The 14,735-nt window shown below is 59.8% G+C and overlaps 1 protein-coding gene across 3 annotated transcripts in view; it reads right to left on the bottom strand.

Annotated features, from left to right (window-relative positions):
* Positions 1-640: 640 nt before the first annotated feature.
* Positions 641-14,735, bottom strand: part of SLC5A10 (solute carrier family 5 member 10) — a 55,111-nt gene continuing 41,016 nt past the window's right edge. For 2 of the 3 annotated variants that reach the window (XM_079905742.1, XM_079905744.1), the window contains 6 exons: positions 7,565-7,672; positions 5,277-5,427; positions 1,508-1,676; positions 1,186-1,401; positions 939-996; positions 641-822 (listed from right to left, as the gene is read on the bottom strand). In XM_079905742.1, coding sequence (XP_079761868.1) covers positions 716-822; positions 939-996; positions 1,186-1,401; positions 1,508-1,676; positions 5,277-5,427; positions 7,565-7,672 — 809 coding nt within the window. In that variant the 3' untranslated portion in view covers positions 641-715. The remainder of the gene's footprint in view (positions 823-938; positions 997-1,185; positions 1,402-1,507; positions 1,677-5,276; positions 5,428-7,564; positions 7,673-14,735) is intronic. The other variant, XM_079905743.1, reaches the window with a different exon arrangement.

Raw genomic sequence — 14,735 nt, 5'->3', positions numbered from 1 at the left:
CGGCCCTGGACGTGGCCACCTGGGAGACATAGCTGCACCTGCTCTCACTTGTGCAGGCCCAGGTTCTACCCAGACCGGGGCCTCGGGAAGCGTGGGGGACTACAGCCCAGGTGGGGAGTTGTGGCCAGAGCTGGGCTCTGAGGGCCAGCGGCACCCAGAACGGGGCGGGCAGCCTCGGTGGAGCCCCGGCTTGAGGAAGGGCAGGGTGTCCACGGGGAAGGGGCCATCAGCGCGGTCCCAAGCAGGGGAGCCTGGGGCCCTCGGGGCGCAGGCAGACCGAGGGGGCTCGGAAGGGGCTCTGAATGCCAGGCCGGTGGTGGAGGGGCGGTGAGCAGGGAGAGGGCAGCAGGTGGGATGGGGCCGGAGCCCAGGGAGGCGGGGAGAGGGGCTCCCTCTGCCCAGCGCTGGCCCGAGACCCTGGAGCCCTGAGCTCTGGCAGATTCGCTGCTCACGACCTGGGCCCGTGAACTCAAAATAAAAACAGTGGAAGAGTAGAAGGATGCTCATCAGAAATCTCATTTTCTTTCCAATTACGACTACTGTTTTTGAAGCACCACACATTCTTTTTTCCCAGTTCCTTCCTAATTTTTCAGAGCTCCTGCTTTGCGGGCTCAGCCAGCCCCTGGGCACTGACCTGCCCTGTGGCCACGAGGGGCGCCACCCTCCTCTGGGCCTCCGTACCCTTGGTGGGGAAGGGGGGCGTCCGGGGACGGTGTCAGGCGAAGTAGGCGTAGAAGAAGACGTTGACACACACGAGGAGGATGGCGTTGAAGCCACAGACGCGGGCCCAGAAAGCATGTTTCTGGGATGCTCGGGGGTCACCTGGAGGGGGTGGGAGGCGGGGACAGATGAGGGCCACAGGCTCCCACCCGGGGCCCTTGCCTCCAGCCCCGCCGTGGGTGGGAGTGAGAGGGAGCGCCTTAGGGTCACACACACACCTGTTTTGGCTCCCGAGGGCAGGTCCTGAGCCAGGGTCCACCAGGTAAGGTTCTCGATCTGCAGGGAAGGGTGAGGGTGAGGGCGAGGGTGGCGGGACGGGGGTGGGCCCAGACGGGATCAGGGGTCAATGATGGCGAGAGGGCAGCCAAGTTCAAAAAGGGCCAGGAACCAGGGCCAGATGGGGTTACGGGTCAAGAGCTAGAAAATTCCTGAGTCGGAGAGGGTCAGGGGTCAGGCCAGGCTCACCTGGATGCCCTGGGGGGCTGGCGTCAGCAGGCTCCCAGCCACCACCACGGCCCCGCTGAGCACGAAGAGGGCCACGGCAAAGTGCAGGTAGTGGATGCTGTGCAGGACGGCAGGCCGGTCCTCGGGGTGGCCGCAGGGCGGGGCCGGGTGCAGGAACTCCAGCACCAGCCTGGTGGCACCCACCGCCAGCCCCGCCATCAGGCCCCAGAAGGCCCCCTGGGGGGAGGAGGCAGGGCAGCTGGGGCCTCGGGAGGAAGGCCAGGCTTCCCCCCGACCCAGGCACACAGGCAGTGGGGGAGATGTGCGCCCAGCCCCACCCCACCTGCTCGTTGGCCCGCCGCCAGAAGATGCCCAAGACGAAGACCGCGGTCACCGGGGGGGCCAGGGAGCTGGTCACCGACTGCATGTAGATGAAGAGCTGCCCACTGTTGGAGCCCTGCAGGACCGGGATCCAGGCCACACTCACGCCGATGAGCACCACAGTGACCAGCCTGCGGGCGGCAGCAGCGGGCCGTCCCTCGAGACCTCTCCTCAGCCCTGCCTCGCCTCCCACCGGTCCCTAAGGCTTGCTCTCCATCCGTCCCCTGCTGCTCCAGCTCCAGCCTCCTCCCTGGCCCCTGTCCACTCCTCCAGGGACGTGGCCGATCTTGCCCTCTCCAGACCCTTCCATGGCTCCCTGCCGCTGGCAGGAACCGCCCCTGACTCAGCCTGTGTTCTCATGCTCATCCCTGGGGTCTCACAGTGGCCCCCGTGGCCCCCCGGTTCTCCTGCCCACCTTCAAGGCACCGTCCCGACCTCTCTGTGCTTGCTGTCCATCTCCCACTCGCGGCGGCAGCAGCCTCATCCTGCTAGTTCACTGCTGCATCTCCCGGCACACAGTAGGTGCTCAATGCACATCCTTGACTGCACGAATGACCCCCTGCCCTCACATTCAGGCCAGACCGACCTCCCAGCGTTCCTCTAACCCTGGTGGGCCTTTGAAGGAGCCGTGGCCTCTGGTTGGCACCCCCCCCCACCCCCTACAGCCCTAGGCTGTGGACTCACATCCACTACTGGGCGACCTCCAGCCGGAGTGCAAGGTTTGGAGCCCAGCGGTCTCAGCTGCGAAGCCCCTTCCCCGGCCCACCCTGCGTGGAATCCTCCTCTCAGCTCCTGCCTGCCTCCCGCTGGGCGTGCCCCCCCCCCGCCCCCGCAGCAGGGACACCCTTCACTCGTTCCTCCACGAGGCATTCATGAGGAGCCCACCGGAGAGCAGGGCGTGGCTTAGGGACCCAGACTTGGTGCCGAGCAGGCCTGGTCCCTGCCCAGCACCCAGAGTAGAGCAAAGAAAACAGATGAGCCTGTTCTCCTGTGCTCAGGGCTGTGCTGAAGGAGCCCAGAGGAAGCATCCAACCAGGAAGGCTTCCAGGAGGAGGCGACCCTGCAGCTTTGAAGGGGTGTGGAACCTGGCTAAGGGGACAGAGCTGGGGCGAGGAGTCCGTATGCCTCTCCCTGGCTGAGAGCCCCTCGGCTGTGTCCTGGGTCAGCTGGACGCCCCTTACCCTCAGAGGTGGGTGATGCGTGAGACCCCCCTGGAACCCCAGATAGCACAATAGGAATGACAGAGGCCGTGTGTGCGGCTGGGGCGGGCCCTCCTGCCTCCTGTCCTTCCCTTCCCTTCCACGCCAGAAGGAGAGGGTGGAGGAAGGAGGCACCCCCTTGATTAGGGCTAATTAACCCTCCGCCTGGCAGGCAGCCAGCGCTGCCCGCTTCAGAGGCACCGGCAGGCTCCACCCTGCCCTCCTCCAACAGGCCCCGCGTCCAACACCAGACTCAGCATCTCTTGTGGGGCTGGTCCTCTCCAGCCCGGCCTAGACTGAGGCCCTGGCCCTCTTACTGCCCTCTTGGGTTTGGTCTGATGACTCAGCCACCACCAGGCTGTCAGAGGGACCCAGAGGCTGTTCCTTCTGCCTGGAATGCCCTTCTCAACTCCTTCCCCAGCAAAACCCCCTTGTCCACCGAGGCCCAGCTCAAGACGCTCCTCCTCCAGGAAGTCTTCCTGACACCCTGCCCCCCCCACTCTGCCATCAGGATGACTGGCCCCCTCCATTGCCCCTGGGCTGCAGCCATGGTCGCAGGGGAGCCCCTCAAGGGCTGGGGGGGCTCTGAGACCTCTCTGGGTCCCCTATGTTGCCCAGTTTGATGCAGGGTCCCAGGGAGGGCCGGCAGTAGTGGACTGAATAACAGAGAAGGGTGGACAGAAGGGGCTGCAGGGGAGGACCGGGGAGCGGGGCTGGGGGCTGGCAAAGATCGGGGCCCCAGGCATGAGGTGGTCACGGCCCCAGGCTTATGATAGCTCCTCTGGCCCCCCAACCTGAGGAGACCTGGGTGGGGGTTCCTCAGCATCCCCGTGATGGCCGCACCCCAGGCTCAGGGTGCCCTCTGCTGCCCTGCGCTCTGGGAGTCCCATCTCTCCTTGGACTGAGCTCCAAGGATCCAGAGCCCACACGGCTGGAAACACAGCTTGAACAGCGCTGTTGGGCAGGGAGCAGGCTGGAGGCGCTGGGGGCTGTCCTGGTGCTGCAAGACGGAGGCGTGGTAGGGCTAAGCCCTGGCCGCACACCCAGCACCGGGCCCTTTCCACCCCACCGACCTGGCAGCTGAGATAACTGGGGCCCAGAGAAGGTGAGCAGCCCGGCCCACATCACACAGCCGGGTGCCCACAGGCAGGCTGGCAGGGCCCGGGGCGGGCTTACCTGGGTGGATGGGTGAGAAGGAGGGTCAAGGGTGCCCTGTGGGGGGCTGAGCTGGCATAGAGGGAAGACCGGCTCAGGACTCTGGCTTCAGGTGGGAGCGGGAGGCTGGGAAGTAGCAGGCAGGGGACGTGGAGCCGCCAAGGGGGGACTGAGGCTACCAGTGTCCAGGCCAGGGGGCCGAGGCACACCCTGGGCGGCAGGAGGACGTCCGGGCCCCAGTTCCCGGGAAGCCGGGGCTGGAGGGGCTCAGGGAGGAGCTGGTCCAGCAGGGGCTGGGAGGGGTGGTCCAGGTGCTGACACAGAAGCCGCCGGGGAGCCGAGGGAGAGGCTCCCTGTTCTGGACGAGGTCTGAGCTGCACCTGAGCTCACACCTGCCAGCCGGCGTGTCCCGACAGAGGCCGGCAGCTTTGCATCACGGGCTGACTGCCTGGAGCTCCAGGAGACCCCACCCTGAGGATGGGCGCCACAGGCTCCCGGCTGGAGGGGGCACTGCTGCCAAGCCCAGCACCAGAGGGCCGGGTCCCCCTCGACCGGCACAGTGGGGGCTGCATGGCTGGGAGGGAGACAGGCAGGGTGGGACTCCTGAGAGGGCATTGACTCCTCTTCATCCATCACTGAGTTTCACCCCAAAGGACTCCCGGATACTCGGCCAAGCTTGGGGATGGAGGGCTGTGCCAGGCACAACCCCCCTCCCCCCATGTGGAGGGGCATCGGGACACCAGCGGGACCGACAAGGCCTACATGTGCTATGGGAGCGAGGCTATAGTTCCTGTGGGAGGCTTTGAGGGGAGGGGGCTCATTCCTTGGTCTCAGGTATCAGGGAGGGCTGCCTGGAGGAGGGGCACTTGAGCAGAGTCTAGAAAGATCAGGTGAGTCATCAAGGTAATAAGGAGGGGACAAGTGGGGCTCGGAGGAAGTGGGCAGAAGCTCAGTGGGGCCAGGGGCACAGGGGCCAGAGGGACAGCTATGGTGTGGGTGTGGCTACACCTGAGTGCTGGCTCTGGCCCTCTCTGGGGCAGCTGGGAACCGTCATGGGGGCTAGGGGCTCAGACCTGGGGAAGGCAGATCTCTGCGTGGTTAGGGAAGGGGGCTCTCCCTGGCAGATTTCCTCAGAGATTCCGCTTGGGGTAAGAGATGCCTCCAAGATGGGGGTTGTGGCCATGAAGGGGTGGCCAGCAGAGCGATGTGGAAGGTGGGAGGGGTAGAATGTTCTGGTCTCTTCTCTCCTCTCCTTCCTGGTGTCATCCTTTCTCCAACTGGCAAACTCCTACTCATCCCTCAAAGCCCAACTCTGCTGGGGCCTCATGGGTTGGTGGTGTGGCTGGGGAAGCCCTCCTCTCAGCCCCTCCCCCATACCGTCCCACCAGCAGCAGCTCCCGCTCCCTGGCACGGGGCCGCAGCCACTTCCAGATGTCCATGGTGAAGAGCGTGCTGCTGCTATTGAAGATGGAGGTCAGCGATGACATGAGAGCGGCCATCATCACAGCGATCATCAGCCCCCGCAGGCCTGGGGGGACAGGGGCCGCTGTGACCCTGCCCGGGCCGCGCCCCCGCCCCCGGGAGCCCTCCTGCCCAGGCCCCGCCGTCTGACGCCCCTCCAAGTCCCTGCAAGTAGAGGCCCAGGAGGGAGGAGGTGGGGGGGTTGGAGGTGGTGGGAGAGAGACCCTGACATGGGAGGCTGGGGACAACGGCGGGGCTCCCGCCTCTGCTGCCTGAGCCTGCGGGCTGCTGGCAACGGGGATCTGTTCTCAGCCTCTCGCTTCTACAGAGCTTCCAGCTGACAGAGCACTTTCACACCCAGACTTCATTGGACGGTGAGGAGGTGGAAACTCAGAGAGGGGAAGAGAGTTGCCCAGGGATGCACAGCAGGCCAGCGGCAGAACTTAGGGGTGGGGCGGGGGAGTGAGGACAGCCTGGACGGGACCCTCAGCCTGGAGGCCCCGCCCTGGGCAGGGCCCAGGGGCCCAGTGCCTGGGGTTTCCTGCTACTTCCTGTGCGTGGCCACACTGTCTTGTTGGCTCTGTGAGAGAGGAGATGTGGTTGCCCAAAGAGGAGACAAAAGCCGCCTCGGTCATGGGCTGAAAACGGATAAGGGGCCCCCACCAAGGTGGGCGAGGCCCTGCTGTGCAAAGCCTGCCGGGGGTCGTGGGCTTGAGAGGCGCTGAGTGTGCAGAGGACTCAGTGATGTGTGGCTTCAGGCTGGTCGCCTCCCCTCTCTGGGCTTCAGTTCGAGTCTGTCTCCAAGGCTTCCTGTGCTTTTTCTTCAAGTGTCTAAGCACCTCCTCCACCTCTGCAGATTCCCTGTCCTCCACACCCCTTTCCCCCACCCCAGGATAAGCCACCTCCCCGGAGGGCTCAGACTTGCAGGTGCCATTGCTTGCCTGGCTCTGGTTCTGCGTCTGACCTGCTGTGTGACTTCCAGGCATCCCATGGCCCTCTCTGTTCACTTAGGCTGACTGAGATGGGGCCCAGAGGAAAGTGAGTTAAATCATGGTTTTCCTGCAGACATGTCTCCAACCTCCTTCCCTTGCTCAGGAAGGTGGATTAACTTGGGGCTTATTCTCCTCCCACTTCTCACACAGGGAGCTCAACGCCTGGAGAGGGGTTATGGCTCACACGGCTGGGTGTCAGCGAGCCCCCAGAACAGAAGGGGCAGACGAGGCACCGGGGTGGGAAGCCACAGTGCGGCCAAGCCCCGTGCCGGTCAGTTTCCCTGTGCGGCTGCGTTTAATCCCAGCAACCATGCTGAGGGGTGGCCCGGGACAAGTCACTTTCCTCTCTCTGTGCCTCAGTTTCCCAATCTGTAAAACGCAGCTAAGAACTCTGCCTCATAACCTTACATAAGAAGCCGTTTGTGGGCTTCCTTGGTGGCGCAGTGGTTGAGAGTCCGCCTGCCGATGCAGGGGACGCGGGTTCATGCGCCGGTCCGGGAAGATCCCACGTGCCCCGGAGTGGCTGGGCCCGTGAGCCATGGCCGCTGAGCCTGCGCGTCCGGAGCCTGTGCTCCGCAACGGGAGAGGCCACAACAGTGAGAGGCCCGCGTACCGCAAAAAAAAAAAAAAAAAAAAAAAAGAAGCAGTTTGTGAAAGGGCCTAACACCAGCAGGCCTGAAAGAGGAGACAGTGGCAGCCTTTCTGGAGGGACGGGCCAGCACCGGCTAAGAGGATGAGCCTTGGGGGCAGACCGCCCGAGCTCAGAACCCAGCTTTGCAGCTCACTTGCCACGTGACCTTGGCCAGGGCACCCTGGGTCTCAGTGTCCCCATCTCTAAAGTGGGGATGATGAGGGACTTCCCCGGTGGCCCGGGGGTTAAAACTCCACGCTTCCACTGCAGGAGGCATGCACGGGTCTGATCCTTGGCCGGGGAGCTAAGATGTCACATGCCGTGCAGTGTGACAAAAAAAAAAATTAAAGTGGGAATGAAGATCACAGCGCCCAGGGTTCCTGAGAAGAGGACACGAGTTAGCCGCATGTGAGGCCCCGGGCGTGGCACCTGGCGCACGGTGGGTGCCCTGTGTGTCTTCTATTATGGCTACTTTCCTCACGCTACGCTCATCCCACCTGGATGTCACACAGAGTCACGCTGGATCCAGAGTGGGCTCCACCGCCCCCAGGGCTCCTCCCCGGACCCCGCTGGAGCCTCACCTGTGGGCATCAGCTCCATGACCAGCTTGGGGTAGGCGATGTTGGAGCAGCCGATCTCGGCCCCGCAGGCCCGCAGGCACTCAGAGGGTACCACACAGCCCACGTCATCTGCGCGAGAGGGATGCCTAGTGTCCCCCGCCCGCCCCTCGCCGCCCTCCCTGGGGTGGGCGAGCCCCGGGCTGAGGACAGGAGCCTGGCCGCACCCGCTCCGTCACCATCTGCCACCAGCGGCTGCTCGGCCCTGGGCCTCAGTTTCCCAGCCTGGGTGCCGAGGCGGGGGCCGGCCTCAGAGACTCCTCTGGCCCTTGACACCCTCTCCTCCGGCCTGCTGCCCATCCCATGACCCCAGCTCCCTGGCCCACACCAGGCCGGCTCCCCTGCAGGGCAGCCCCGCCCAGGTGAGGCGTCCGGTCTCCTTCCCTCCACCTCCTGCCCTCAGCCCTCCTCCCCAGAGGGGCGGGTGGAGGCCCCCCACCCGGGCTGAGCCCTCAAACAAGAAGGGAGCCCAGAGCTCCGCACAAGACCCTCCAGACTCCCAGCTCCTCGGGCCGGTCTCCTTCCCTGCCCCTCTCCCCGCACCCCAGCCTCCTCCCACCCGAGCCTTTGTGCTGGGTGCTGCTCTCCCAGGCCCTCCCAGGGGCGGCTCAGAAGTCATCGCCTCCATCTGAAATAACCCCCCTCCCCCATGACCCCCTCCCCCCTCATCGCTCGTTTTCAGCACTTCACCTCCCCTGGACAACTGGGGCTGTCGGCACAGGAGGTGGTTCTGCTGCAGACCCTCCCCCGTGGCGGGGCAGCGCCCACTGCTCGCCCTCTGAGTGAACAAGGATTGAGTGGATGGCCCAGACCTGGCCTGAATCCGAAATCCCAGACTCCCCACCAGCCGCTGGAGCCTGACCCTGTTCAGGGCCTGACGGAGGGGGGCCTGGCTCCCGAGAGCGGGCGGAGGTCACAGACAGGGTCGACCCCCGTGCTGTTGTTCCTCTGGGAAGCACTCCTTAAACACCTTTGGCCCCTGCCCCCTGGGTTCTCAGCAGGGCCCGCAGAGGAAGGCGCAGAGCAAGCAAACACGGAGACACAGAGATGCGATTACGGGGAAAGTTCAGAAACAGCGGCCGCCGCTCAGCCGCGCGGCCACAGGGGCCTGTTTGGGGGGTAACGTTTCCACGCGTGGGCATTGATGTTTCCGTGACTTGGAGCCCCTGCGCGGACCGGGCACTCCTGGGTTAACGCCGCTCCTTAGATGCCCAACCCACCGTCGAGGGTCTCAGACCCCCTCCCCAGGGCCAGAGGGGCTGGAGCGGCATCATCCCCTCCCCCATGACCCGCGTCCCCGAGTGCCAGGCTTCCAGGGCATCTGCCCCGCCAGGCCCCCACCCCTGGCACCTCCGGCTCAGTGTGTCCCACTGTCCTCCCTCCTGCCACAAGGTGGGCACCAGCTCCTCACGGCCTCCCTTCCATCCTCTCCATCCTTCCAAAGTCACCGCTTTGCTCACATCACTTACTTCTCAGGAACCCCCTCCCCGCCATGACATTCGAGGCCCTGGACAACTGGTCCCAGGTCCTGTCATCCCAGCACCGCGCACTGGCCACCCCGACCTGCTTGCAGCTCTTCACACACGCCCAGCATGCTGATGCCTCTGTGCCTTTGCAGACGCAGTCTCCTCCTGCTGCTCTGTCCCTACCCTCGCTCACCTCCCTCTTCATGGCCTGCTGCGAAGGGCTTGCTCTCCGAAGCCTTCCACAGCTCGTCCCCACCCGCTAAGGCAGAGTAGCTTCCTCCCAAGGGCTCTTAAAGCCCAGGGTTCAATCACAATTGTTTGTTTGCATATTTTACGCCCTCCACCAGACTGGGAGCTCCGCAAGGGTGGACACTGGCTTTGAATCATCTCCTCTCCCAGGTATCTCCCTGTCCAGGGCTGGGCCCAAAGGAGATGCTCTGTGAACAGTTGTAAATGAATGAAAGAGTAAACAAGTGAATGGTTGGGAACAAGGGGAAAGGCACAGAAGGAGAGGAGGAAAGGGAGAAAGGACCCCACAAAGAGCTATGGAGGAGTTCAGGCACTGTTTGATCCAGCTGCCCTACCCTACCACCTCCCACCCACAGCTATGCATATGAGAGAACTCAGGAGCAGAAAGGGCATAGCTTTCCTAGGACACGTAGTCAGACCCGGGACAGAGCCTGGGGTCCCACGGTGGGACTCTGGAGCCACTGGGGTTCAGGTGGGGGCAGGTGACAGGTCCCTCGTGACAGGTTCTGGGCTTGGACTGGCTGGCTCTGGCACCGGGAGGACCCAGCCCTCCTGGGAGGGACGGGTGATGCGTCACGGCCACATGATGGCTCAGAAAGGCCAAGTCAGGAGATTCTGCCTGGTTTATTCGGCCGGTTTCAGCCCATTCCAGGCTGCCAGGACGGGGCCTTGCCTCCGGGCGCCTCGGGCTTGCCTGCCTAAGCAGCAAGTAAGAACCACCTCTCCTTTGCGACAGCAGCAGAGGTGCTGCCACCTACACAAAGTCCCCCATTTGTGCCAACTCAGGAGGGAGCAGCCCCAGGCCAGGGGCCTGGCCTTGCCTGAGCACCGACTCCACGGGCCTGGGAGCTCCCCGCTGGGCTCCACCTTGACGTCAGCACCCCGACCCAGCCGAGGCCCACGCCAGAAGCCTGAGGGCTGCCTCTCTCCTTGCCCCCCACGTCCTCCCTCCCTGCGGCCGATGCCAAGTCCAGCCACTGGGCTTGGGGACCAGGGGAGCTGCACCACCTCCCCCCTCTAACCCACCTCCCCTAAAACCGTGACTCTGCCCACTATCCTCCCTGCTCACAGCCTCCTGCGGCCTCCATCCCCTGCAGGAGGGATCAGGGGACTCTAACTGTGCACTACAGCCTCTGCCCACTTGGCCACCTGGACCACTGCCAAAATTTCACCCTCAACTCTGGGCCTCTGTACCCTCTCCCTGGAACACCCTTCTCAAACCCAGGGAGCTCATACTGATTCCTCCCAGCTCGTTGCGGATGTCTGGGCTCTACAGGCTTTGAGGAAACACCCTCCACGGCACCAATAACTCTGTGACTTGTGTCCTTCCTGCCTCTCGATAGACTGTGACCATGAGCCCCATGGAGAAGCCCGGACTCCAACAGCGCACAGCACAAGCCAATGGGTGGCAGGTTCTGCCTGTGTTTGTTGACTTACTAAATGACCCTCTTCCAAGCTGGCCATTGGACACACCACCCCGAGGGGAAATCAAGGTGCTCCCCACTCCCAAGCAAGCCTGGCTTATCCCTGGGAGCCAGTTCAGATGCTGATATCACAGGGGGAGCACACAGACCTGGCTCTGAGTCCAGTTCTCCCAACCCCTTACGATGTGATCCTGGGTATTTATTCTCTGGGGCTATATCTTTCTCTGTAAAACCCTTCTGGGGACATCCATAGGCCAACAAGTCAACTTCAATCTAAATTTCATACCTTACACAAAAAAATTAACTCAAAATAGATCACAGATTTAAATGTAAAACTATCAGACTTCTAGGAAAAAAGTAGGAGGATATCTTCAGAACCTAGGGCAAGGTGAAGAGTTTTTAGACTTAACGTCAAAAGCGTAATCCCTTAAATGGGAACTTGATAAAATAGAGCTCATCAAAACTAAAGCTTTGGGACTTCCCTGGTGGTCCAGTGGGTAAGACTCCACACCCCCAAGGCAGAGGGCCCAGGTTCGATCCCTGGTCGGGGACCTAGATCCCCCATGCATGCCGCAACTAAGAGTTCACATGCTGCAACTGAGAAGTCTGCATGCTTCAACTAAAAGATCCCATGTGCCGCAACTAAGACCCAGCACAGCCAAAATATAAATACATACTTATTTAAAAAAACAACAACTAAAGCTTTTGCTCTGCATAAAACACCTGTGGGAAGGATGAAAAGAAAAGCTGCAGAAACAAATTCAGTAAAGTCGCAGCAAACAAGAGCCATACATAAAACCGGCTGTGTTTCTGCACACTAACCATGAACTATCAGAAAAAGGAATTACGAAAACAAGCCCATTTACAGTAGCATAAAAAAGAATAAAATACCTAGGAAAAAATTTAACCCAAGGAGGTGAAAGGTTTGTACACTGAAAACTGTAAGATGCTGAAAGAAATTGAAGAAGACACAAAAAAATGGAAAGGTATTCCATGCTCATGGATTAGCAGAATTAATATTGTTAAAACGTCCAAAGTGACCTACAGATTCAGTGCAATCGCTATCAAAATACCAATGAGGGCTTCCCTGGTGGCGCAGTGGTTGAGAGTCCGCCTGCCGATGCAGGGGAAAACGGGTTCGTGCCCCGGTCCGGGAGGATCCCGCATGCCACAGAGTGGCTGGGCCCGTGAGCCATGGCCGCTGAGCCTGCGCGTCCGGAGCCTGTGCTCCGCAACGGGAGAGGCCACAGCAGTGAGAGGCCCGCGTACCGCAAAAAAACAAAAAAACCAAAAAAAAACCCAATGGTATTTTTCACAGAGGTAGCAAAAACCATCCTAAAATATTTGTATGGAGCCATAAGAGATCCTGAGTAGCCATAAAAGATCCGGGACCTTCAGAAAGAAAAACAAAGCTGGAGGCATCATACTCCCTGATTTCAAACCAAATCACAAAGCTATAGTAATCAAAATAGTGTGGTACTGGCACAAAAACAGACACACAGATCAATGGAACAGAACAGAAATAAACCCCTCGCATATATGGTCAACTGATTTACGACAAAGGAGCCAAGAATATACAATGCGGAAAGGACAGTCTCTGCAACAAATGGGTGTTGGGAAAACCGGACAGCCACAGGCAAAAGAATGAAACTGGACCCCTATCTCACACCACATGCAGAAATCAACTCAAAATGGCTTAAAGATTTGAAAAAAGACCAGGAACTGTGAAACACCTAGAAGAAAATATAGGTGGTAGCTCCTTGACATCAGTCTTGGCAATGATTCTTTTGGATTTGACACTAAAAGCAAATGCAAAGAAAGCCAAAAACAAACAAAAAACCCCCAAAACAAACAAGTAAAAAACAAGTGGGACTTCATCAAACTGAAAAGTTTCTGCACATCAAACGAAACAATCAACAAAATGAAAAGGCAACATACAGAATGGGAGAAAATATGTGCGAATTGTGTGTCTGATAAAAGGTTAATATCCAGAATATGTAAAGAACTCATACAACTCAATAGGAAAAACAAAAACCCACAAACAGACCCCAGAAATCTGATTTAAAGATGGGCAGAGGAACTGAACAAACATTTTTTCCAAAGGAGACGTACAAATGGCCAACAGGTACATGAAAAATACTTGTACAACATCACTAATCATCAGGGAAATCATCACACCTGCAAGAATGGCTACTATCAAAAAGACAAGAGATAACAAGAGTTGGCCAGGATGTGCAGAAACGGAAACACTTGTACATGGTTGGTGGGAGTGTAAATGGGTGCAGCTACTATGGAAACAGCATGGAGGTTCCTTAAAAAATTATAAATAGAACTACCATATGATCCAGCAATCTAGGTTACATATTTTAAGGAAATGAAATCACCACCTCAGAGATATCTGCACTCCTGTTCACTGCAGCATTATTCACTATAGCCAAGATATGGAAACAATCGAAATGTCCTTCAGTACTTATAATACACAAAGAAACTGTGACGTTTACATATATAAGAAAATATCATTCAGCCATGAGAAGGAAAGACATCCCGCCATTTGCAACAACGTGGATGGACCTCGAGGGTGTTATGCTAAGTGAAATAAGTCAGAGAAAGATAAATACTGTATGATATCCCTTATATGTGGAAGCTAAAAATGCCAAACTCGTAGAAACAGAGACTAGAATACCATGGAGTACCAGGCAGCAACAGAAAGGAACACGGCCATACACACCAACCTGGATGAATCACCAGAGAACAGATCGGTGGCGCCCAGGGTTAGGGATGGAGGTGTGGGTTTGGCTGTAGAGGGACAGCTCTGTGTCTTGATTGTGATAGGGGTTACACAAACGTACACATGTGATAAGGTTGCACACAGCTACACACACGCACAGAAACAAGCACACGTAAACTGGGGAAATCTGAACGAGATTTCTGGCTGTGGTATTGCTACGCTATGGTTATGCAAGATGACACCATTGGGGGAAACTGGGTGAAGGGTGCATGCAAGCTCTCTGTTGGTTTTTTTTAACAGCTTCCTGTGAATCTATGATTTTGGGCAGGCAGCTGGAGGGCTGCAGGCCCTTCAGCCCTGAGAGCCAGGACTCCCTTCGTGAGCCCCAGGGCCTCCGTGCAGGGGAAGAAAAAAAGGAGAAGCTGAGGCCAGAGAAGGTCTTGTCTAGATCCCCAGTGGCAGAGGCTGTAAGTCAGGCTTCAGGACTCCCAGGGCAGTGCTTGGCCCTGGGACCACCTTCCTCCCCCTTCTGACCATGTGCAGGGGCGGGGGGATGCAGGTGTGTGTGCATGTACCTGGGAGGGGCTGGGGGCACTATGTTCAGACACATTGTGAAGCCCCCGGGCCAGGGTGGAGTGCAGGACTAGAGGGGTCAGCGACGGGGACCACAGGCATGCTGGGGCTGGGACACCGCATCACTGCTCGAGGCAGCAGACCCAGGGAAGAGGCTGACAGGCAGATGGGTGGTGGTGAGGATCCTGGGGGAGGGGGGTTCATGGGCCCAGGCCCAGTGACATCAACAGCTGGCCCTCGGCAGCAAGAGCAGTGTCCTCGGGGCCCCAATCCCAGGTGAGCACGAAGCAGCTCCTTGCAGGGCAGGCGAGGTGATGGTGGTGGCAGGACTGGGCCAGGTGCCTGGCTGGCTGCCCGCGGCATGCAGCGGGATGCGGGCCGTTGTCAGGCCAGGTTTCGTGGGCTTTGCTGTCCCCACCCCGGCAGCCTGCTTTCAGATGTGGTCCCCATACGCCCCCAGAACCGGGGTCCCAAGCCCCAGGACGCAGGGCAGAGGGCTGGACCTGACCCCAGCCCACAGCCGCCCTCTGAGGCCCTCCCTGCCCCCGGGTTCATCATGCGGGACCAGTCCTGGGTGGGCGGAGCTCCCAGAAGGGAGCGGGGCTGGGACCTAGAACTGGGTACCTGCTCTATCCACACCAGGCTCTTTGCAGGCTCCTGAGGTCGGGTCAGACCTGCCCCACCTCTGCCTTGGT

The sequence above is a fragment of the Stenella coeruleoalba genome (genome assembly GCF_951394435.1).
Source record: "Stenella coeruleoalba genome assembly, chromosome: 19".
Lineage (NCBI taxonomy): Eukaryota > Metazoa > Chordata > Mammalia > Artiodactyla > Delphinidae > Stenella > Stenella coeruleoalba.
The sequence above is the reverse complement of the archived record's forward strand: the minus strand, read 5'-3'. Positions and strand labels throughout refer to the sequence as shown.